Raw genomic sequence first — 24,243 nt, 5'->3', positions numbered from 1 at the left:
AATCTTCAAATCAGGCGGACATAGAAGATAGAACCGGTACAGATTCCTATTCCTGTTTGGAGTCGTGAACGGGCTCCTGTAGGGGATACAACAGTTCAGAATTCACCAGGTATCCAAATCCAAATAGAAAGCATTGCCGAGGCATCCACGATCGATCAGGTCAGGTGTCTGGCCACCAGGAGTTCAGGAAACCACAGCACTGCACGAATAACATCGGAGGCGAAAACTCAAGGAGATGGAGGAAACTACGGCGGCCCAGGTATATGACGACTGAATCTTGTCCCCCCGCCTGCCGCCGCGACTCTGTTACACCGTCGCTGACATCGCGATGCCGATGCCGTCAAATATCTCTACTGCCTATGTTCATCCGTCAAATCTGACATTGTCATCACAACATTATTACAGGACGAGCTTGAGAAGCACGAGGCCGACGACAGGATAAGCAGTCTCCCAGACGATATCCTCCTCCTCATCCTGAACAAGCTCCAACGCGTGCATGACGCCGCGAGAACCACCGTCCCGAGATCGTACTGGACGTTGTACACTTCAACCCTAGAGACGACGACGACGACGACGACGACGACGACGACAGTGACGAGGAGGATTCCACAGGTACACTGCCGTCTGCTGATGCCCTGGCGCGAGCCAACGCCTCCGTTGTTGAGGCCACAAAGAGCATCCTGCGACGACGGCACCGTGGACGACACAGCATCGACCGCCTGAGCATCACGTTCTGCCTGAGGGACGAGTCCATGGACATCGTCCGCGCCGTCGACGACGCCATGGCAGCAAACCATAACATCCTCGCAGCAGAGTTCACGGTCATACCAGAGGAGCTGGACATCGACTGGATCGACGACGATGGCATGCTCGTCAACGGGAGTTGGTTCATGCGCTTCGTCGCCGCGTGTCCCCGCGCATTTGCAGGTCTTACGGACCTGAGCTTGCACAGCGTGAGGCTCGGAGGTTCCGACACCCCTAACGTGCTCGGCACATGCAAGAAGCTGACGTTCCTTAGCCTCACAACTGTGACGCCGGGATTCGGTCTGAATTGCAAGTATAACACTCTGAACTTGCTGAGCTGAGAATTGGCTCGTGTAACTTCGAAAGGGTTGAGCTCAAGTGGCTTCCAAGACTCACACGTTTTCTGTGGAAGGGTTGGCTTCCTTCGCACGATCCGTTGTTCTTCGGCTATGTTCCACAGCTCTGGACACTAGTCCTGAGTAATAGAGGCACGATTTGGCACAAAAGTTTCAAGCTAAGTGAGTTCCTTGGCAGTGCGGTCATAGGTGAATTGGATTTGGATTTCCAATGCGAACGGGTACGGGGTGATAAAAACTGCACTTTTTTCAAAAAAAAAAAAACAAAAAAAAACTCAGATGTATACTTTGTTTCTTTTGTTGAAGATGTTCACTCTTATGTTGCACCTGGTGTAGATTTGGATTCAGCCTGAAAGTTCAAAACGATTAGCACCTGCATTGCGGAATCTTCAGATGGTGAGCCTCCACTCCATTCATGAAGAGTGTGACCTCACTTGGACATTGTTCTTCTTAGAATCTGCACCCCTCTTAAAGGAACTAGACATACAGGTATCTGTAACGCCTTATTATCTTTCAAAGAATCTTTTTCGTTATTTAGGCCCTCTTTGGCCGGGCTTCACCGGCTCCAACTCCTGCTCTGGTACTGTAGCAGTACTGTTCCGGCTGAAAAAACAAACCGAACAAGCCGGATATGGGGTAAGCCGAACGTATACATATATTCATCATTTATTTGTTGACGCAATGGAAGGGTAAATATAGTTGTTCTAGCTACTTTTTTTTTGCATATAATAAAAAATAGGTTGATGTTCAGTTTTATGTTCTTTCTTCTATGGACAATGTTAGCCTTGTTGCTCAGATATTTGGGGTTCACGTCCAATCTGTAAGAATGACTAAGTTAACCCCCATAGTTCAAAGAAATAATATTAATTCCTACTCATCCAAGCAAAAACATCAGTAGATTTTTGTTTATAGCAAATGCAACAATCTATTATCAAGAGATGCTCTAATACCCCCAGATTCACATGTCATGAGTGTTTTTTCTCCATGCATGCATATAGAATATGATCCATCCTCAAATTGTTCATTAATTACAATGTATCGCTTCATTTTCCATGGGTGCGATTATTTTCTTCGGTTCTTTCACTAAAAAGTGTTGACAACAAAAAATGTCCATTTTGTGAAGTTGTCCAAATGTGGAACGGACTTTACCATTACGTTCCTCTTGTCGAGACGGTCAAAAAAACATATATGGAACCTCTAATTCGGAGTCCGGATGAAGGAGTTATGCCCTCGGAAAGATGCTCCGTTATCGGAAGTTCCGACGTGTGTCGGGACTTCCGGAAAGCCTGAAGAAACCTGCTCGGGTGTCTGGGGTTATCCCCACGTCGGGAGTTCCGACAAAGGTCGAAAGTTTTGACTGTCGGGAGTTCCAACACAAGTCCGACAGTCGAAACTTCCGACAGACCTAATAAAAAGACCTTTTCGGATCTAACCGTTTGGATTCCGATCCGAACTATTCCAAACATATGGAAAACTTAGAAAATAAGTTTTGGAGAGGTTTCCTAATGGGATAAGACCACCCTCCTCTATATATATGAGAGGATCATGGCCGATTGAGTTCTCATCTATCCAATCGATAAATAAATCAATCTACTACCTCTACTCCAATCCTTTTACTCTCCCCCCCATGATGTTCATCTCTTGATCCGACGACCAAGGATAGCGCCCTAGGCTTGTCGGTCGACCTAGGGCAACCCGACGACGTCCTTGCCCTGACGGGGTCCCTCCCGGGCGAGAGCTTCGACGGTTTCTTTGCTAGTTTGCCTAAAAACTAGCCGATTCTTCGTCACGCAAGCACGTTGGTTATCCTTTGGTGGTTTGCTTGTAAACCTCTCCGTTCTTCACCATGAAAGAGTGACATTCTTGATGTGTTCTTCGGTCCATAGCGGCCCGGGCGTCCAATGCCCTTGTTGATGTTTGATTTAGATCGCTTCCGACGTCAACACACTTTTTGACAACTCCGTTGGGAAAGAATTTGCTTCGGCTCTACTTTATATAGTCGAATCTCTTTGCCCTAGCCCTGTTCTTCATTGATCTACCTTCTTGTGCTCACCATTACCGTTGTATCTGGCCCAAAAGGTCGATCGCATCTGGTTTTGACTCCCTTGTGACTTCATTTGCAATTTTGCAACATGTTGCGCTTGCTATTGAAAAATTCAGCAAGGCGGTCAAGTTCTAAATCATGGAGTACCAAGGTGGTTCATCACAAAACTTCTACAATTATCCTGAGGTACAACTTGCAAATACATCTTATGATCCCAATAATTATTTTGCAAGTTCTATGAGCTCTCATGTTGGTGTTGCTAACTGTAATGATACTAGATATGTTGCATTGGCTGAAACTTTTGATAATGTTCCTCATAATACACATCATGATTATGAATATTATGGTCAAGAGCTGATGTCAATTATAAATTCTTCGAATTTTGATGCTACTAGCAACATACAACATGTAAATCCTTATTCATTGGCTATAAGTTCACAATATGTGGTTTCTCCACAAGACATGCCGATGAATGAGAGAATTGGCTATAACAATGCTAATTATTTAGCCAATTGCTCTCAAAATTCAGCACCATATGCTAATGTTCCTATTCATAATTCGGCATCATGTGTTCCAACCAACTCGAGCCGAATTAATAAAAATTCATCAAGGGACTTAGGTGCTAATACTCATGATTTGGCTTCACATGTTACTAGTAACTATAGCCAAATCAATAAAAATTCAGCACCTTGTACAAGGATCAATGCCCACAGTTCGGCTTCGTATTTTGTTCATGATCATAGCCTAATTAGTGAAATTTCAGCAAGGCATTCAAGTGCTAAAACTCATGATTCGGCTTTATATGTTGCTCTCAAATCAAGCCGAATCAAAAAAGATTTAGCCCATACTAAAAATCCATATTGCTCCTCTAAATGGAAGGTGCCCACTTATCATAGACCATATCTATTATGCTATAATTACTTGAAAACTCCCGATGGTTGGTGTGTACCTGATTTTTATGAATTTAGTGGTGAAGATAGTAAGACCATTGTGGAACACATTAGTATATATCTCTCACAGTTGGATTTGGCCGATAAAGAAGACCATATAAGGGTGCAGAATTTTCCTTTATCTCTTACTGGTATTCCCTTTGCATGGTTTACATCTTTGCCCCGATGTACTATTGGTTCATGGTCTCAATTAGAGGAGCAATTCTATAAATATTTTGGAAAGACTAATGAGAAAAGGCCAATCATAGTTGAATCATCGGCTAAAAGAAGATTGTTAGTGGGCATGAAAGAAAGAATTGATTCGGATGTAAGCAAAGGTTTAGCTACAAAAACCGAACAACATAATATCATTTCCAAATCAATCACATCTCAAAAAAGAAGTCTTGCTATAGAGAACCATGAGAAGCACAAGAAAATAGCTAGACTTGATTTTTCAGGAGCTAAAGAGGTTATATACTTATCTAGTGATTACCGCATCATTGACGGAGATCAAGCCCCTACAAGCAACAAAGGATGGCTGCCTGCCTGCTCAAAATCGGCTTAGCCAACTTCAAAGTCGGCTAAGCCGATTGTTGCCTGCTCTGAGTCGGCTAGGCCGACTGCCTCTATCACCTGCCCTGAGTCGGCTAGGCCGCCTTCTCAGTCGGCCAAGCCGACTGCTCTAGCTGCTGTTGTGCCTGCTAGTGCCCAAGTTGGCCTAGCTGACTTCCAGTCAGATAAGCCGACTTCCTTGGTTCTGGCAGCCGCCGATGCGTCTTCGGATGATTTGGCACCTATTGTTGATCATTCTCTAGAGGTGAAGAGCAATATCATTCAAATCAAGGACGTGCACTTCTCCAACATGATCAACAAGGTAGAAAATGCAAATATTTTGCTCAAATTCCAAACAGGTCATACTATTTCAATTTCAGCATCTATTAGAGATATCATTGCTAATAGTTGTAAAAGACCAATTGAGAATGCCATTTTATTTATTAATGATAAAATAAATTTAGATTCTATCGGCCAACACATGGTGCCATATGGCAAGGCCGATAGTGGTAGTTCATCAAAGTTAAAGCTTCTCAAAAGCAATTGCAAAGGTGTGGCCGAATGGATTGATGTCAAATATGATCCATTCGTTTGCCTAGCTTTAAAGCCTACTCCACAAAAGAATCGGCTAAAGAAATCAAAATACACATTTGACTTTATTTTTTGTGATCATGTCTTTGATATCTTGCTCAAGAATAATTTTATTAGAATCATTGATCACAATATTTTGCCATCTGTTAAAAATTTAGAAGAGCTTACGTATTGCAAATAGCACAATTCTTCTGATCACAATACTTAATTGCAATATGTTTCATCGAGCAATCGGCCAATGATAAAGGACGATTAAGATTTTCTAAAGCTCAACAGATGGACCAATTGGATTCAATTGGTCTCGATGGCAAACAGGTTTTGAATCGGCTTGCATTAGCCGATTCATTCAAAGCTCAAGGCTCCAATGCCCAAGAGAGAGATGTAGATCCCTCAAGTGAAGACAAGATTGTTGTTCATGAATTGCAAATTGAAGATACTCAAGAGGACAACAATGTTATCACAATTTTAGAAGACACTAGGGCAAGTAAAATCTCTCCAACTAAAGCAAAAGCCAATTGATCCCGTTGAGCAAGGGGAGTCGGCTAAGGATCTTCCTCTGGAGCATGTCTATCAAGATGGGAAGAAGAAGGAGGATGCCCATAAAGCTGATCGAGGTAAAGGCCGTGACAAGCAAAGAAGTAGAAGGCCGAAGCTTAGCTTCGAAGAACTTCTAGCTAAATATGAAAAGATAGCAAAAGAAAATGTCGCCAATCGGCCAAAGAAAGTCTAATCATCAAAATTGCCTCCAAAGCATAAGTCTCAAGAGTAGAATTGGCAAGGAGATAGATCTCACGTAGCAGCAACATATTCTCCTTTTGAGCAGCCAATTTCCATGTCATATGGACCATAGCCCGCATATTTTCATCCTTATTCATCTTGGGGCTGGTTTGATCAGGAGGCACATGTTCCATCATATTTTAGGCCACAATATGTAGAATATATAGCTCCTAGACATTCAGAGAGATCATCATCTTGTAAAGACCGTTTTGATCAAAATCGGTCTGGAGCTCAACCAAAGAAGAAAGCGGTAAAGCAAGTTTACCGCGTGAAGTATGATGGACGAAAGAAGAAGAGTTCAGATCTGAATTTAACTATTGAAAAGCATATTACATTGCTAAAAAATCTGACTATTGATGGCAAAGAAGTAGGAAAATCATCTGTTGATATTGTAGGTGTCAAATCTGAACAAAAGAAGGTGAGAGTGCCTAAAATCAAGAAAGATTTGCCGCTGTCCAAAACAGAAATAAAACCGATATGCTCAATTGGTTTACCAAAGTGGCAAGAAAATAAGTTACAGAAGCTTAGTGTAGAGAATCTAAAAGAAAAAGGCTTGACATGGGTGCCTAAAGGAAGAATTGAATCTCAAAAGAATGATGCTAAAGCAAGTGGTGCAACGAAGGCCAAAGAGAGAAGGAGATTCAAGAAGCAATTGCCAAGTTAAAGGTTTGCACCAAATCATCAAAGTTATTGGTCATGGCATCATCCATATTCTCTGCCTATGCCTATGTGGGATTCATCTCTTGGTATGCATAGTTATCCCTCAGCTCCTTATTTTGATCCTTGGTATGGATCTTTATATTATGGAGGGTTGCCAAATTATTTTGCTTATCAATGATAAAGAGCTGAAATATTTATTTCAGTTATGCATACTTTTGTGGACGAATTCATATAGCCAATATTTTGATATCGCCCTTAGTATAAAAATATAGCCGATGAATGTTTGCAACCATTGTGCTATTAGAAAGGCCCCCATGGAATTCACGTTGATGGCTTTTAGGCCCGGGGGCATGATATATGCATTTTGATTTACTTCATGGATGTGACAATATGATTAATCAGCTTGCAAATAAGGTCAAGGTGTTGGCATAATCATCATTTCTCACAACGGTGTTGTTTGAGACATCAAGCCGATTAAAATTATATTTGCACCAACATTTGAGCCGAATGTGAAATTTTTTCATTCGGCTGGGCCATATTACAATCCATGAGGCATGACATGTTGAAACCTTTAGTGATTCCTTGCTAGTGGCACAACAAGTAGTTGGTGAGTTTCAATGCTTAGAAGAATCACTTAATGCTCATCTTGATATGTGCCTTGATATGCTTGCTTCTTTTGTCGAATTTCAAATTCAGCATATTCCAAGACATGAGAATTTTAAGATCAATATGTTAGCTCAATAAGCATCTGGCTATGACGTCGGTGGGCATAATTTTCATATTTAAGAACAACCGATGCATAAAAATTTACATTTTTTCCATGTAGGTACAGACGAGTCGGCTAAGTCGATTGCCCGAGTCGGCTCAGCCGGCCCCTTGCTGCCAGGAGCCTAGTCAGTTAAGTCGACTGCCCTAGTTGGCTTAGTCAACTCCCCTATGACCAGTCTGATTAATTCGCCCGAGAAGCTCCCAAATTGACCCAATGTATTTTCTAGTGATGTTAGGGCTGATTTAGATGATTGGAGGACTCTCTTACTGGGATATCTACGTGATCCAAGTGCTAAAGTTGATAAGAGTGTTTGGCGGAGCGCTTTTTAAGTATGTATCGCATAATTATGAACTCTGTCGGAGAACCGCCGAGGATTTGTTGCTTAAGTGCTTGGGATCTGATCAAGCTAGAGTGGCTATGGGAGAAGTCCATGAAGGCATTTATGGTACGCATCAATGGGCCCCGAAGATGAAGTGGTTATTGCATAGAGCCAGTTTTTATTGGTCTACTATGATGGCCGATTGCTTTCGTTACTACAAGGGTTGCGAAGAGTGCCAAAAGTTTGAGAATATTCAGCTTGTGCCTACTGCTATGCTTTATCCTATCATCAAACCATGGCCTTTTCATGGTTGGGGGCTAGACTTCATTGGCCAAATTCATCCCCCATCTTCAAAGGAACATCGATTTGTGCTAGTTGCTACGAATTACTTTACTAAGTGGACCGAGACGGTTCCTTTGAAGAATATGACACACAAGGAGGTAATTGAGTTCACACTGAGCATATCATCCATAGATTCGTCATCCCTCAAATATTAACTAAAGATCAAGGGACATCATTTGTGTCTAAAGAGGTGAGGGAATTTGTCAAATTATATAAGATCAAGTTGCTCAATTCATCTCCATACTATGCTCAAGGCAATGGCCAGACTGAGTCTAGTAATAAGACTTTGATCAAGCTTATCAAAAAAAGATTGAGAAAAATCCAAGGAGATGGCATGAAGTTTTGTCTGAGGCTCTATGGGCATATCGTATTTCAAGGCATGGTGCTACAAAAGTTACTCCTTTTGAGTTAGTATATGGTCAAGAGGCCGTGTTACCCATCGAGGTGAATTTGGATGCATATAGGCTTGCTAAACAAAATGATCTATCTGCTGTTATGTATCATGATCTGATGATGGATACTATCGATGAGGTGACTGATGTAAGATTAAAAGCTCTCAAGGAAATAGAGAAAGACAAAGCTCGAGTTGCCAAGGCATACAACAAGAAAGTCAAGAGCAAATCGTTCCAAGTGAGAGAATTAATGTGAAAACCCATACTACCATTTGGATGGAAGAGCAACAAGTTCGACAAGTGGTCACCAAATTGGGAAGGTCCTTACAAAGTGATCAAAGTGATATTCAGTAATTCTTATCTGCTAGAGACATTGCAAGGTGAACGTATCAATAGAGCATTCAACGAGAGATACTTGAAAAAGTATTTTCCAAGTGTTTGGCAAGAAGCCTAAGTGCTCTCCAAACAATGGCCGATACATGTATCGCCCTTAGAACAAAAAATGACCGATGTATACATTGTCCTTAGTCACTGAGCAGCCAATGAGATGGGCATCGTCGTTGTTCGGTTCTATTTTGTTTGATTAAGTGTTTTTAGGTTCATGCATCATTTACCTGAAAACAGGGGGGCATATGTTGACAACAAAAAATGTCCATTTTGTGAAGTTATCAAAATATGGAATGGACTTCACCGTTACGTTTCTCTCGTCGAGATAGTCAAAAACATATATGGAACGTCTAATTCGAAGTCTGGATGAAGGAGTTATGCCCCTGGAAAGATGTTCCGTTGTCGGAAGTCCCGACTCTTCTGACCCGAGTCGGGACTTCCGACTGTCGAAAGTTTCGACATATGTCGGGACTTTCAGGAAGCCTAAAGAAACCTGCTCGGGTGTCTAGGATTATCCCCACGTTGGAAGTTCCGACCCAAGTCGGGACTTCCGACAGACCTAATAAAAAGACCTATTCGGATCTAGCCTTTTGGATTTTGATCCGAACTATTTCAAACTCGTGGAAAACTTGGAAAATAAGTCTTGGAGAGGATTTCTACTGGGATAAGACCACCCCCTCTATGTATATGGGAGGATCATGGCCGATTGAGTTCTCATCTATCCAATTGACAAACAAATCAATCTACTACCTCTACTCCAACCATTTTACTCTCTCCTCCAACCCCTATGTTGTTCATCTCTTGATCCGACGACCAAGGATGACGCCCTAGGCTTGCTAGCCGACCTAGGGCAACCCGGCGACGTCCTTGCCCTGACAGGGTCCCTCCCGGGCGAGAGTTTCGACAGTTTCTTTGCTAGTTTGCCTAAAAATTAGTCGGTTCTTCGTCACGCAAGCACGTTGGTTATCCTTTGGTGGTTTGCTTGTAAACCTCTCCGTTCTTCACCACGAAAGAGTGACATTCTTGCTGCGTTCTTCGGTCCGTAGCAGCCCGGGCGTCCAACGCCATTGCTAGTGTGTGATTTGGACCACATCCAACGTCAACAAAAGGCTTGTCAAGCTGAACCCACCTTCTCCCTATATATATTATATATGAATTTCTCTCGAGTCTCCACTCTAATTTCTCGCTTGCTTGTGTGAATTTCATCTCCATTGCAGCCTTGCAGGTGTGGGACCATACATGTTCCGCAATTGAAAAAGATGAGTACAGGGAATACAAGGTCATAGCCGGGAAAATCTACCAGAAAGCAAATGCTTCGTTAAACTGGGAGGCATGTAGTGGCTTTAGGCACTATAATCTGAGAAGCCTCGCCGTGGGAGGCTTTCAAGTCGAAGAAAAGTTCATGGCGTATATAAGGCACCTCGTGGAAGCGGCAGTTAATTTAGAAGTTGCATCACTGCTTGATAGTCGTACATGTCCTTATTGTGGGTTTCATCCTCAAACGTCGTATCCACAGACTGCCAAGGAGGTGGACCAAGTTACGAAGCAAGTATCGGACTGAAGATCCTCACCAATTACAATTAAGATTGGAGTCTAAACGTATTTATCTAAATGGTCACGAATCTTGTTCGACTGAGTGTACGTTTTTTTGGTAGTATTTGATATAATAGCCAAAATACTTAGAGAAAATTAAAAATAGGCCTTCAAAAATAACTTCAAATTAATTACAAATACTTCTACTATCAAACAAGTTACTTACAAATAGGCCTTTATGAAAAACATGAGTACACTTTAAAAGTACATAGACCAGAGACTATAAATCTTGATAGGAACAACGATGGATCGTGCAGATGACCGAAGTAGCTAAAAAGATGATGCCTTTATGATCGTGTCACCATGATGGAATGCTAACTTTTGGTTATATTTTACCCAGACAAGCCCCGGTGCATAACCCCTATTATTCTGCACATTATTTTATGCTTGTGCATTAAGTTTAAGGAGTTAAATGAAACCCACTTGCATATATATATATATATATATATATATATATATATATATATATATATATATATATATATATCATTATCCTATGAGTTTTACTAGTATGACAGGATCATATAGATTGCTATGCTATAGGACTCTGGTAGAAGTCGAGTGATTGCCTGTCACTCACGAGAGATAGGAAATATATTATTGTTGTTATTATATTACTATCACATGGAATATATATGAATGATAATTAGAGACTGGGCGGAATGGTACTTTGGATCTGGACTTGATTTAGCATTCGAGCGAGGCTCGGATTGCACTTGTTCCGCCTGTGTCAGTTAAGGACCGTCCATTGCATTGGATTCGAGTCAGATCACAGACTTATTATCCTGAGCACATACTTGCTTATGGGGGCAGGAAGGCTCGTTGCTCTCTTATCATAGGTTCCGGCTCTTTTCGAACCGACTGATTGGAGGCGGGGATGGTGGAGGTCTAAGCACCACACTGAGTCCGAGACTCAGGTGTGGGGGCTTAGAGTCTAAGTTTGGACGGGGACCTGGACCCCTTGACAGGAGAGTGGTGGGTTGGTCCTGCTTGTGCCCGGGATACAAGTGGGGCGTGTGTTTCGGGGTACCTAGTTAGGATACATTGGTTCACGAATCGCCATGTGATATGTTATGACTTGGCTACGATCTAGTACCGTAGTAAGAACTAAAATATGAAAGATGATAAAATAGTTCTGATTGTTTACCACCTGCTTGAAAGTAGCATAGGTGTTTACATAGAATGGTTAGTTAATGAACTAATGAGGATTGCTAGTAAAATTGAATATAAGGATGCACGCTTAGTAATGTTTCTATAGATGCAATAACCCACAAGCCAGATAGCCTTGCATATCCTTGGAGTCTTTTCTTTCCTCCTGACGGGTAAGCCTTGTGGAGTACAATTGAGTACTCAGAATTTGTTCTACCCTGTTGTAGGTGATAGGAACATGTGGAGCTAACACTTGTGTGTGGAAACTTCCTGGTGGGCTCAGCGAGGATTTCCTTAACGTTGCAGACATAGAGTTTATTTGAAACTTCCACCCAAAATATTTTACAATGGAAAAACTTATAACCTGTTATGATGTATATAACGGATCATCATGTTAATGTTTGACTTGTCATTAAATGATTTTATTTTCGCTGAAACTCTGATAACATGGTTATATTCCATTGTTATAAACAATAAATATTATACTTTGATGTTGCACGGAAAGTGATATAAGAAATGGCTAAAATGTTGTAAGCTTTATTCTCCCATTTATGATCCTGTTGAAAAATATGGATTTTTGGGTTCTCCCATAGGGTGTGCTCGACAGAACTGTTTAAATTAGCTCACTCTTGGGGTATTTAGTGTCTAATAGAAGACAAGCACATCCGAAAGTGAGTTATTTTAGGCGGTTCTACCACAAGACTCCACCGCGTAGCCCGCCCACCGCTCACCTTCCTAGCACGGGCAGCGTTGTCGCCTCCACCACGGGGGACCGCACCCGCCCTATCATCGGGAGCCATGCAGCAACTCGTCGGCGGTCACATAGCTGCTCGTCCAGGCCACGCAGCCGCCCGCCTACTGGCATCCCCCCCCTCCCCCGCGCGCCACTTCGTGGCATCGAGCTCTGCGCCGACGTCGAGCTCTGCGTCGACGAGCCTCCATTCATCCAAGTAGCAAGTAGATGCTACGTTGAAAGCACATGTTGCAATAATATGTTTCAAGTGTTTCAGATATTTCAGAGGTATGTTGCAAGTTTTGCATATCAATGTTGCAAAAGTAAATCGGGATGTTGCACATGTTGTAATGGCTATACACGTATGTTCCAAATGTTGCATCTGTTCCAGACGTATGTTGCAAGTGTTTTATCTCGATGTTGCCAAAGTAGATCTTGATGTTGCATATACATGCATGTTGTAAGCATATGTTTCAAATATTTCAGGTGTTTTATACGCATGTTGCAAGTGTTTCATCTGGATGTTGCATATGTTTTGCAATGTTTTTCAAGTGTTTTCAGGCGTTTTCGCAAGTGTTTCCGACGCTTATTTCAAGTGTTTCATCTATCTTTTTTTCTATGTTGCATCTGTATGTTTCAACAACTCCGCCTATGTTGTCTCAACATAGCAGGTCCCAAGCCCTGGTAAAGGAGGAGGGTTGTGATAGGCGTGGTGAGCCAATGTTAAATCTATCCATTCTAATGGAGATGAAACCTGAAAGAAAACCGTTGGGGCGTAACCCTCTTAGCGACGCGCCATATCAGAACCCAGGTATGGTGTTAAATCGGCAAGGGTCGGGTCGGCACCCCCTTGGTGATGCGCCGTGTCATGATCTGGGCATGGTGTCAAGTGAGCAAGGATCGGGTCGTCACTTCCTTAGTGGCGCGCTACATCAGCGCCCGGGTGTAGTAAAAAATGAGAAAGGGTCTTCACATCTGAGTCGATAGGTGCGAAAGGTAAGGAAGCTAGTCGAACCAACTAGGATCCATTTAGGTAGTTGGAATGTAGGGTCGCTTACAGGTAAGTTAAGAGAATTAGTTGATACCGTGACTAGGAGGGTGTAAATATATTATACGTTCAAGAGACTAAATAGAAGGGTCAGAAGGCGAAGGAGGTGGACAATATAGGTTTCAAGCTTTGGTACACAGGGACAGTCACGAATAGAAATGGAGTACGAGTTTTGATTGATAAGAGCCTCAAGAATGGTGTGGTGGGAGTGAGAAGGCAAGGAGATAGGATTATCTTAGTCAAGCTTGTCGTTGGTGATATTGTCTTGAACACAATTAGTGCGTATGCCCCCCCCAAGTAAGCCTCGACGAGAGTGCTAAGAGACAGTTCTGAGAAGACTTAGAATGCCTGATTAGAGTTGTACCTAGTAGTGAGAAGCTTTTTATAGGAGGAGATCTTAATGGGCATATAGGTACTACAAGCGTAGGTTTCAAGGCAGTTCATGGAGGTTTTGGGTATGGCAGTAGGAATCAGGGAGGGGAGAAAGTTCTAGACTTTGCGGTAGCTTTTGACTTGATGATAGCCAACACTTTCTTTAGAAAGAGAGAATCTCATTTAGTGACCTTCAGTAGCGGATAACACTCTAGCCAGATTGACTTTGTCCTTGCAAGAAGAAAGGACAAACGAGCATGCTTGGGTTGCAAGTTGATACCAGGGGAGTGTGTTGTTTCTCAACATAAGCTTTTGGTGGCAGACTTTCGTTTTTAGGTGCGTGCCCGTAGGGATAAACAAGCTAAGATTGAAAGAACAAAATGGTGGAAACTAAAAGGGGAGACGTCAGGGGTATTCAGGGAAAGAGTTATCAAAGAGGGCTCTTGGAAGGAAGAAGAGGACATAAACAACATGTGAGAGAAGATGGCAACCAACATTCGAAAGGTGGCCTCAGAGGTGTGTGGAGTAACCAAAGGAAGTGGAGGCGAGGCTAAAGATACTTAGTAGTGGAATGAGAAAGTCCAAAGGGCTATTAAAGAGAAGAAAGAATGCTATAGATGCTTGTACCATGATAGGAGTGTGGACAACATAGAGAAGTGCAAGGTGGCAAAGAAGACTGCAAAGCAAGCTGTAAGTGTAGCAAAGGGTAGAGCGTACGAGGATCTTTACCAACATTTGAGTACGAAGGAAGGAGAGAAGGATATTTATAGGATGGCTAGGGTTCATGAGAGAAAGACAAGGGACTTCAACCAAGTTAAGTGCATTAAGGATGAAAGGGAGCATCTCTTGGTGAAGGAGTATGAGATCCGACATCGATGACAAAAGTATTTTGACAAATTATTTAATAGTGAGAATACGGACACAACCTTTCAGTTGGATGACTCTTTTGATGACACCAACAGGCGCTTTGTGCAGAGAATCCAAGAATATGAGGTCAGAGAGACGTTCAAAAGGATGAAATGAGGTAAGACGATGGGACCGGATGATATCCCAATCGAGGTGTGGAGATGTCTCGAGGACATAGCTATAATATGGCTAACCAAGCTGTTCAACCATATTTTTCGATCGAACAAGATGCCTGACGAGTGGAGGAGAAGTATATTGGTACCGATCTACAAGAATAAAGGGGATATTCAAAGTTGTATTAATTACTGAGGAATTAAGTTGATGAGCCACACTATAAAGCTATGGGAGAGAGTTATCGAGCATCGCTTGAGAGCAATAACGTGGGTCTCTATGAACCAAATTAGTTTCATGCCCGGAAGGTCAACCATGGAAGCCATTTTCTTAATAAGACAAGTTATGGAGTCGTATCGGAAGAAGAAGAAGGACCTACACATGGTTTTTATTAACTTGGAGAAGGCTTATGATAAAATACCAAGAAATATTATGTGGTGGGCTTTGGACAAACATAAAGTCCCAACGAAGTACGTTGGGCTCATTAAGGACATGTACAACAATGCTATGACTAGTGTTCGAACAAGTGATGGAGACACGAAAGACTTTTCGATTAGGATAGGACTACATCAATGGTCAACTTTGAGCCCTTATCTGTTGGAAAAAGTCTATTTTTGGCCCTCCAACTATGGCTGCAGTTTATTTCTAGCCCTCTAACTCCAAAACCAGACACGCGCAGTCCCTTAACTCTCAATACCGTTTAAAATTGGCCCTCGTGTCCATTCGACCGTGGTTTCTGCATAGTAAACCCACCACGACCCCGCCTGTCGGGTCTTTTCCTCTCACCGCCAGGTTGAGACCACCTGTCATCCCCCTCCCTCTCTTTGCGGGCCCCGCCTGTCAGGCCTTTCTCCAACCTCCCTCTCGGCCACAGACCCCGTGCAGCACCCCCATCTTGAGGTTGAACTCCAGCAGGTTGTTCTCCATGTGGTGGCCTCCGACGACCACCGCCGGAGAGTCTGGCACCGCGTACGCCGCCGCGGCCCCCGCCCCCATCTCCACGAAGGCGAAGCACAACGTCTGCAGGACGACCTCATGCATCGCGCTCAGGCTGGTGAACGTCCAGTTCTTCTTGTTGGCCAGCATCAGGTCGACGGCCACGGGTAGGGAGCCGGTCCACGTCCCCATCTGGTTCATCACGGTCAGGTTGAAGCAGCGCTCCAGCGGCTTGGGCACCTGAGAAACGCGCGGGAGGCCGGCCGTGGCCGCGTCGAACGCCGCGAGCACCGCGCGGTAGATGTTCGGGCGCAGCGCCGTGTAGGACGTCACCGATCTCAGCGCGACGCCGCTCTGGCCCTGGCTGGAGAGGGCGAGGGCGCCATCCGGTAAGGCCACACGCGCGCTGTTCACGGCAATGCCCGCGACGTCCATGTAGTAGGCGTTGTTCCTCGGGTTCCAGAGGAGGCGGGTGCGGCTCAGGTGGTAGGTCACCGTCTCGACGTCGTCGGCCGAGCCCGGGATGTGGACGGGCCCGCCGCCGAAGATGGCCATGTGCGGGAGGCAGAGCGCGAACTTGCTGGACACCTTGAGCCCCGCCGCGACCTGTGACGGCAGCGAGAGCGGCAACCGCGACAGCCCCGCCACGCCGGAATACAGGTTTCCCCTCGGGCTGCACGGCCCCTGCGCCTGGAAGAGGTTGGGGAACGACGAGGAGGGGAGCTCATCTGGCGTGCACAACGCCACGGCGTGGAACGACACCGGGTACAGCGGGCGCCGCCCGTCCGTGGCGTTCGCCGACAGCCACTCCCAGGTGAGCCCACCGCTGCCGCACTTGCTGTTGACGGGGTTGTAGGGGTAGGTTGTGCAGTTGCAGCTGGGCTCCGGGGACCCCGGCCTGCCGCCGTCGATGTAGGGGCAGTTGGGCAGGTGGTTCCTGTTGGCGACGCGGCACGTGCCAGAGCTGTAGGGGATGGCGTGTTCTTTCTCTTCTTGCCCCATGCACGGCCACCACAGGAGCGGGCCGGTGAGGTCGAGGACGAGCGGGTTTGGGTCATAGTTCCTGACGCTGATGAGGTATAGGCCGGTGGAGCGGTCCTGGATGACGCGTGCGACGACGGGCAGGGGCTTAGACCTCGCAACTGCGCTCTGCATGATGAGCGGCGATAGGAGCAGCAGCAGAGCTGCCACGACGGCCGCCATGGCGCTGGAGCTGCTGGAGGATGGCAGAGAGAGGCCGAGAGCGCTGCTACGAGTGGTGTGGTCGTCTGATGTCTACCTGATGATAGGATGCAATTGCTATCGTGTTCAGATTAAAAAAATGAAGCTGGAGAGGGTCCCCGAGCTCGCCTCCTGTCTCCGCGAGGTGCTCGCATTCTTCTTCAGGGGGGGGGGGGGAGCAGCCAAGACGCGGACATGGCGACGGGGGTTGCAGAGGCGGCGGCCACACGCGCACTTGCACAGCTTGGCTGTAGCGGAGGCGGCCTCGGCATCGGCGGCGAGCTGGCGAATGCGAACAGCGTGCGGAGACCGGACGTACGCCGCTGCGGGAGGTGAGCGCGCAGCCATACAGCGTGGGCAGAGCAGCGAGCAGGGCACCGCCGCGGCGCAGGCGAGTGGCGAGCGGGGTGTCGGCGCCGTATGGGCGAGCTGCGAGCAGGGCACCCTGGCAAGCGCAGGCGAGCGGCGAGCAGGACATGGGCCCGCGTGGGCGAGCAGCGAGCCAGGGCGCGAGCAGCAGGAGCAGTAGCCATGGCGCGAGTAGCAGCAGCAGCCATGGCGCGAGTAGCAGCAGTAGCCATGGCTAGCGCTGCCTGCGCTGGCCGCCGTGGTGCCAACGACGTGTGGCGGGGAGGTTGGGGAAAGGCCTGACAGACGGGGCCCGCGAAGAGAGGGAGGGGGATGACATGTGGTCCCAACCTGACGGTGAGAGGGAAAGGTCTGACAGGCGGGGTCGTGGCGGGTTTACTGTGCAGAAACCACAGGTCGAATGGGCGCGAGGGCCAATTTTAAACGGTTTTGAGAGTTAAGGGACTGCACGTGTCTGGTTTTGGAGTTAGAGGCCTAGAAACAAACTACATCCATAGTTGGAGGGCCAAAAATAGACTTTTTCCTTATCTGTTTGACTTAGTGATGGATGAGGTCACAAGGGGACATACAAGGGGACATCCCTTGGTGTATGCTTTTCGCGGACGATGTAGTGCTAGTTGATGAAAGCCAGACAGGAGTGAATCAGAAACTAGGGTTATGGCGGGAGACTTTGGAGTCTAAAGGTTTTAGACTCAGTAGAACTAAAACTGAGTATATAAGATATGACTTCGGCACTACTACTCGGGATGAGGAAGATATTAGTTTGGAAGGTCAAGTAGTGTCTAGAAAGGATACCTTTTGATATTTAGGATCAATACTACAGAGAGACGGGGATATTGATGAAGATGTTAGCCATAGAATTAAAGTAGGGTGGATGAAGTGGCGCCAATCATTTGGTGTCCTATGTGATAAAAGGGTACCACAGAAGCTAAAAGGCAAGTTTTATAGAACGGCGATTAGACCTGCTATGTTGTATGGTGCAGAATGTTAGCCTACGAAAAGACGACATGTTCAACAGATAAGTGTCGCGGAAATGCATATGGTTCGTTGGATTTGCGGTCATACAAGAAGGGATCGAGTTCAGAACGATAATATACGTGATAGATTAGGGGTAGTACCAATTAAAGAAAAGCTTGTCCAACACCGGTTGAGATGGTTTGGACATGTCCAATGGAGACTTACAGAGGCACCGGTGCGTAGTGGAATACTAAGCCAGGATAGTAACGTGAAGAGAGACAAAGGAACACCGAAGGTGACTTGGGTAGAGACAATAAAAGGAGACTTGAAAGGATGGAATATACCCAAAGACTTAGCCTTAGATAGGAATGCTTGAAAAACAGCTATTCACGTGCCTGAACCTTCATTGCTTCTGCTGGGTTTTAACTCTCGCCTACCCCAACTTGTTTTAAACTTAAAGGCTTTGTTGTTGTTGTTGTATCTGTATGTTTCAAAAGTAGATGGGGTGTTGCACATAGGATAAGCGTGGGAAGCGGTTGGCGGCGCGTGCAACGTTCTAGGGCGACGTGGGCGACATCCGGGCATCGCGGGCCCACTACTAGGGCGCTCGCTCGCTCGTTGTGCGAGCACCAGTCCGGACGCTAGCACCCCGGATCGGACGTCCGGGCGCTAGCAAGTCCGAATTAAGCCCGGCCGCCAATGCCGAACTGGCTAAACCCGTCACTAGCAAGTGCATTACCGGCGCTGAGCGGTCCACACTAGGCACGTGGTGCTTACTCTTTATTCCTTGTGTGTGTAAGATCAGTTTCAATGGAAGTTTCATAAGAGTTTCATGACATTAAATGAGCTGACACGACAGAATAGATAAAGAGAGTACCCGCAAAAAAAAGAATAGATAAAGAGAGATGATAAAAGTTTCATAAGATGAAATGAGTTTTATGGGATGAAACTCATCTACACTGTTTCCAACTAATTGAGTCTTGAAAATTGATAGGCTAGGCCTAAGTGTGTTTGCTCACCGGTAAGCATTTACCAGTCATTTGTACGTGACAAACATTAGTACACGTGATCACGTCTGTGGATCGCTGTCGCAGCCGTGGAACGCCTTGAGCTCATATACCAGCCGTGCCCAGTCATCGCAAGACGAACCGTCCTCCGCCACGGCCGCCCACGTCGCTGCCCCTGAGCTCCCGGGATCTGGCTCTCCACGCCGCGACCGCATCCTCGTCCTGGCCATCGCCGCCCATGAGCCTCCCCACGGCGCACGCCACCGCGTCAGCCGGCACCACGACCTCCAGGTCCGACTCGCTCGCCACCGCGTCGATCGTGGTGACGAAGGGAAGACCTCATCCGCGAGCGACGACTGCGCAAACCCAACGGCGTTGCACCGAGCGAGGCTCAGAAGGAATCGAGTGAAGGCTATACCTGTGGTAGTTCCTCGTGGTTGCCCAGGTTTGAAGATATTGAGCACGTTTTGACGTTCGTTAAGGTCAAATCAAAGCCAAAAGCTCTGGATTCGGTCGTCAGAATCTTTTACAAGACGAAACATCACAAACATAGTGACATCGATATATCCGGAACATATATGATTGTATAACCGAACCTTACCTGGTCTATATATATTCTATCTAGAAGCCCAATCTGGATGGGTTTCTCAGGGGTGACTTGTTCTACGCGCCCCAACAGCTTTCACAAGTATTTTATTTATGCTCAGCTAGCAGTACCCATCTGGTTGCAGTTGCATACTACCTTATCTAAAAAGATTATAATTTTGTGGGAGACGATGAACTTCCAGGGAGCATGCATTTCACAGATTTTGAGTGATATTAGGGAGCTTAGTGCTGTCTTTCTTAATTTTTCTCTAGTATACACCAATCGTTCTTGTAATCAAGTAGCTCATGTCTTGGCTAAGCAAGTCTCAGATGATAACTGGATGTCAGGATGGGTGAGTGGCAATCAGTCCCCACTACGCTAGATTCTTACTGTAGAAACGGGAGCATTTTTACTGTAGGGGCGGCTGGGGTTAGGGGCGCCCCTACAGTGGACGTCCTTGGACCCCAGCAGCCCAGCCGCCCCTACAGATGGCACTGTAGGGGCGGCTGGTAACCTGAGCCGCCCCTACAGTTGGGGCTGATCTGTAGGGGTGGCTCAATCACCAGCCGCCCCTGCAGTGCCCATTTGTAGGGGCAGCTGCCACCAGCCACCCCTGCCCCTACTGATGGCGCACGAATAAATAGCAGTCACCCCTTCTTCCACCTCGGGACACACTCTTCTAAAAAAAGGTTGGGAGGCCTTGGGCTCCTCCTAAAAATTGCTCTACTAAGGGGAGGTTTTGATCTCAAATCCTCTGGTGGAGAGGCTCTAAAAGGTAAGGAAATGCTTCTCCAACTCTTTATTTGAAGTTTAATTCGTTGGTTAGTGAGTAATTTGATTTTTAGTTTTCTCTCTCTTCCATAGAGCTTGAGCTAGTTATGAGTGAAATTGGACCCTAATTTTCACTGTACTAGGGTAAATTAGGTAGGGAAGTAAGATTACACCCTTTGTTAGTACATCTTTGTTGATTTTAGTGTAGTATTAGTGAAGTTTAGTGCATGTGTCATGAAACCCTATATCTAGATCTAGGATTTTGTTTTTTTTCTTTTTCAATTTTTTCTTTATGTGACTAGGGTTTGCATGTAGGTGAATGTGTAAGATTTTAATTGTTGCTAATGTGTAAAATATCCTCTACCATGGCTACTAATTATCATTTAATATTTATTTTGATTCATTTCTATAATGTGTGTTTTTAATTAGTTATGGATAAATAGGTCATTAATTAATTATCCTCTACCATGAAATTGGAATGGAGTTTGCTTGAAAGGTAGTGGATGAAATATTAAATGTTGCTAATTGTTTTCTTTGAAATTGTTTATTTGAACCAATTAATTTATATTTTAAAATATTTATGCATTAATAGTCAATTAATTAACTATCCTCTACTACCATGGTGCGTGTCTCAGGTATATACAATTATTCTCGAGTAATATTCTTTCTTTGGTTGTTTTGTTTCTATAAGATGGACTACAGGAACTCTTGGATGTATGGTTCGTTAAGACACGACGCTCTTTTTCGTGATGAGGTGGACAAATTCATCAAAGCCGCAGAGAAGCATGCATCGACGTTGAAAGAGAATAGTGACACGATTATTTGTCCCTACAAAGATTGCAAGAACCTTATTGCATTTCGAGATGTGAGTACCATCAAAGAACATCTGATTAGGAGAGGATTTGTTCTGGACTACACAGTGTGGATTCATCATGGTGAAACAGTGGTTGTTGATGATAGCGACGATGATCTAGCTAATGAAGCTGAAACTCAAGCATACTTGTCCTGATTCATAGACGATCTTGAGCAACAAATGGATCGTGACTATGGCAATCAACAAGGATGGTGGCTTTGGCAATCAACAAGGTGGTGGCTTTGGCAATGAACAAGGTGGTGATGATGCTAGTGGTGCCAGCAATGATGGCGAAGCACGTGAGGGGGATGCAGATGATGGTGACAACTTGGACTGAAATACTTGGGGCCTTTGGACCAGAAATATTAGAAAAGAGCAAGAGAGGTCTAGAAAATCTTGAGAGGGTGACAAAAGCATCGAAGAAGACTGTGTATGATGCTGAGAAGGGCTGTCCGACATACTTCACACTGCTACGTTTTGTGCTTGAGCTACTCATCCTAAAGGCTAAGTACTGGCTGGTCGGACTACAGTTTCAATGATCTGTTGTGCCTCATGTCACGGTTGCTCCCACGGCCGAACACAGTTCCGCCAACACATACCAAGCGAAGAAGGTTATAAGTCCACTCACATTGGGGGTTGAAAAAAATCCTATACATGCCCCAACCACTGTATCCTTTTTTGGCGTGGCACATCGTTTGAGACTTTAGATACATGTCCTAGGTGTGGGGCTAGTCGCTATAAGAACAATGACCTTCAAAGTGGGGTGGAAGCCTCCATAGGAAAGAGGAAGAAGGGTGGGAAGAAGGTGGTGCAAGAATCTTAGCCCCCAGAGGAAACTCCATTAGGCAACGATGCAAATAAGAGAAGAATTCCTGCCCTGGTTATGTGGTACTTGCCAATGACCGACCGCTTGAGGTGTATGTTCCTAAACCCTAAGGAAGCCGCACTGATGACATGGTGGGATGATGAGCGCAAGATGGATGATGATACGATCGCACACCTAGGCCGATTGTAGCCAGTGGCAAGCGTTCGATGCCAAGTACAAAGTAGAATTTAGTGATGACCCACGGAATGTATGGTTCGGCTTAAGCACCAATGGAATGAATCCCTTCAATGAGAGGATGACCGACCACAGCACATGGCCAGTCATCTTGACCATGTACAACCTCCCAACGTATTTGTGTCAGAAGAGGAAGTACCTTCTCCTCACCATTCTTATCTCCGGCCCCAAACAACTAGGCATTGATATAGATGTGTTCTTGGAGCCTCTGATACAAGAAATGGAGAGGCTATGGAGGTATGGGGAGCCGATGTACGATGTGTTCTGGCAGGAGGACTTCATATGCAAAGCAATAATATTTGTTACTACCAATGATTACCCTATGCTGTTTGCCCTGTCTGGATAGTTCAAAGGCAAGACTGGATGCTTAGTCTGTTTAGATGGTACTAAATGGGTGTTCCTAGATGGATCCAGGAAGATAGTTTACATAAGGAACCGGAGATGGTTGGTTTAGTTAAGATTTTATTAAGGCTAGTATATTCTTTTTTTCTTTTATTTTAGTAAAAAACCATAGGAAGTAAGACTTTTCATGATTAGACATGAATTAGAGGCAACCTTTATTTAGCAGAAGTAGTGAGCAAGGTTGGCTATCAGATGAGTCGCACGAGAAGAATTAGAGAGTCATGGATAGTTCATTATGCGAGTTACACTACTACAAAGATGATTATGTGAGACACAGCCCAAATATTAACGGAGGCAGTCACAAAATCTAACCATCTCGTAAAATGCCTAAGGATTTTCGGAGGCGGCCGTTTTCATTTACGGAGGCAGTCATAATTAACCAGTCTCATAAAATGCATTTACAAAAATGGACATTTTATTTACGGAGGCAATCAAGATTGCCCGTCTCATAAATCAATTTACGGAAGCAGTCAAAATTGCTCGTCTTGTAAAATCGATTCACGGAGGCGGTCAAAAAATGATTACCTCCTAAAATCGGTTTATAGAGGCGGGCCTCCTAAGAGGTCTGCCTCCAAAAATGGATCCATTTTAGTTAAAAGGACCGAGGCCCATCAATAGCTCGCTCCAAACCCTAGCTATAAAGGCAACCCTCTCTCTCCACTTCTCTACCTCTCAGCCGCCGCATAGACTCCTTGCACTTGGCTCTCTCTTGCGCTTGTGACTCCCAGAGCAGAGCAGCCTGCCACTCCCTTTCCATGTGATTAGAGTAGTCATCGCTCCCTCTCCATGCTTAGAGCAGCCGTCGCTCCCACTACATGCGATCCGTCTCCTGTCTACATGCGCTCCCACTACATCCCACTACATGTGCTCCGTCTCCCGCACGCCTTCAACTCTGACTCCTCTACGGGCTGTGCCTCTCTATGCGCTTGCCCTCCTCCGGCGTAGGTGGCAGCGCGTGGGCCCTGCTCCATTATGTGTACCTAGACACTGAGGCGGTGGGTGGCCATGGTGGGGCCCCGCACGTCTTGTAGGCTCGCTTCTTCGATGGCCGGTGTCCTGTGTCGTGCGGGCTCGATCCGGTGGAGGGCAACCAGATCGGTGGAAGGCGGGGGTGGTGGCAGGACATGTACAACTCTATCCATCTCCCTCTCCCTTCCCCTCTTCATCTCTCTCACTCTTCCCTCTCCCCCTTTGTAGATCCGTGGGCGGCAGAACTTTGGAGTAGGTAGATTTAGGCGACATCGCTACGGGCGGCGGGTGGAGTGCGTGGAGGATCCTAGCAGCGGCGTGTAACACCCTTGGTGTTA

At 45.5% G+C, this 24,243-nt stretch overlaps 2 protein-coding genes across 2 annotated transcripts; one reads left to right on the top strand and one right to left on the bottom strand.

Annotated features, from left to right (window-relative positions):
- The first annotated feature begins 235 nt into the window (after nucleotides 1-235).
- On the top strand, nucleotides 236-10,423 carry LOC136496217 (uncharacterized). The gene is made up of 7 exons (XM_066491895.1): nucleotides 236-259; nucleotides 406-494; nucleotides 557-1,044; nucleotides 1,290-1,321; nucleotides 1,437-1,589; nucleotides 8,393-8,713; nucleotides 10,088-10,423. Exons 1-7 carry the CDS (start codon nucleotides 236-238, stop codon nucleotides 10,421-10,423), a joined length of 1,443 nt encoding a protein of 480 aa, XP_066347992.1.
- Nucleotides 10,424-15,614: 5,191 nt separating this feature from the next.
- On the bottom strand, nucleotides 15,615-16,913 carry LOC136496216 (chitinase CLP-like). Its single transcript, XM_066491894.1, has one exon. The coding sequence runs from the start codon at nucleotides 16,911-16,913 to the stop codon at nucleotides 15,615-15,617; it is 1,299 nt and encodes a 432-aa protein (XP_066347991.1).
- Between the last annotated feature and the right edge of the window lie 7,330 nt (nucleotides 16,914-24,243).

Source organism: Miscanthus floridulus, chromosome 12, assembly GCF_019320115.1.
Source record: "Miscanthus floridulus cultivar M001 chromosome 12, ASM1932011v1, whole genome shotgun sequence".
Lineage (NCBI taxonomy): Eukaryota > Viridiplantae > Streptophyta > Magnoliopsida > Poales > Poaceae > Miscanthus > Miscanthus floridulus.
This window is presented reverse-complemented; position numbering and strand designations above follow the sequence as displayed.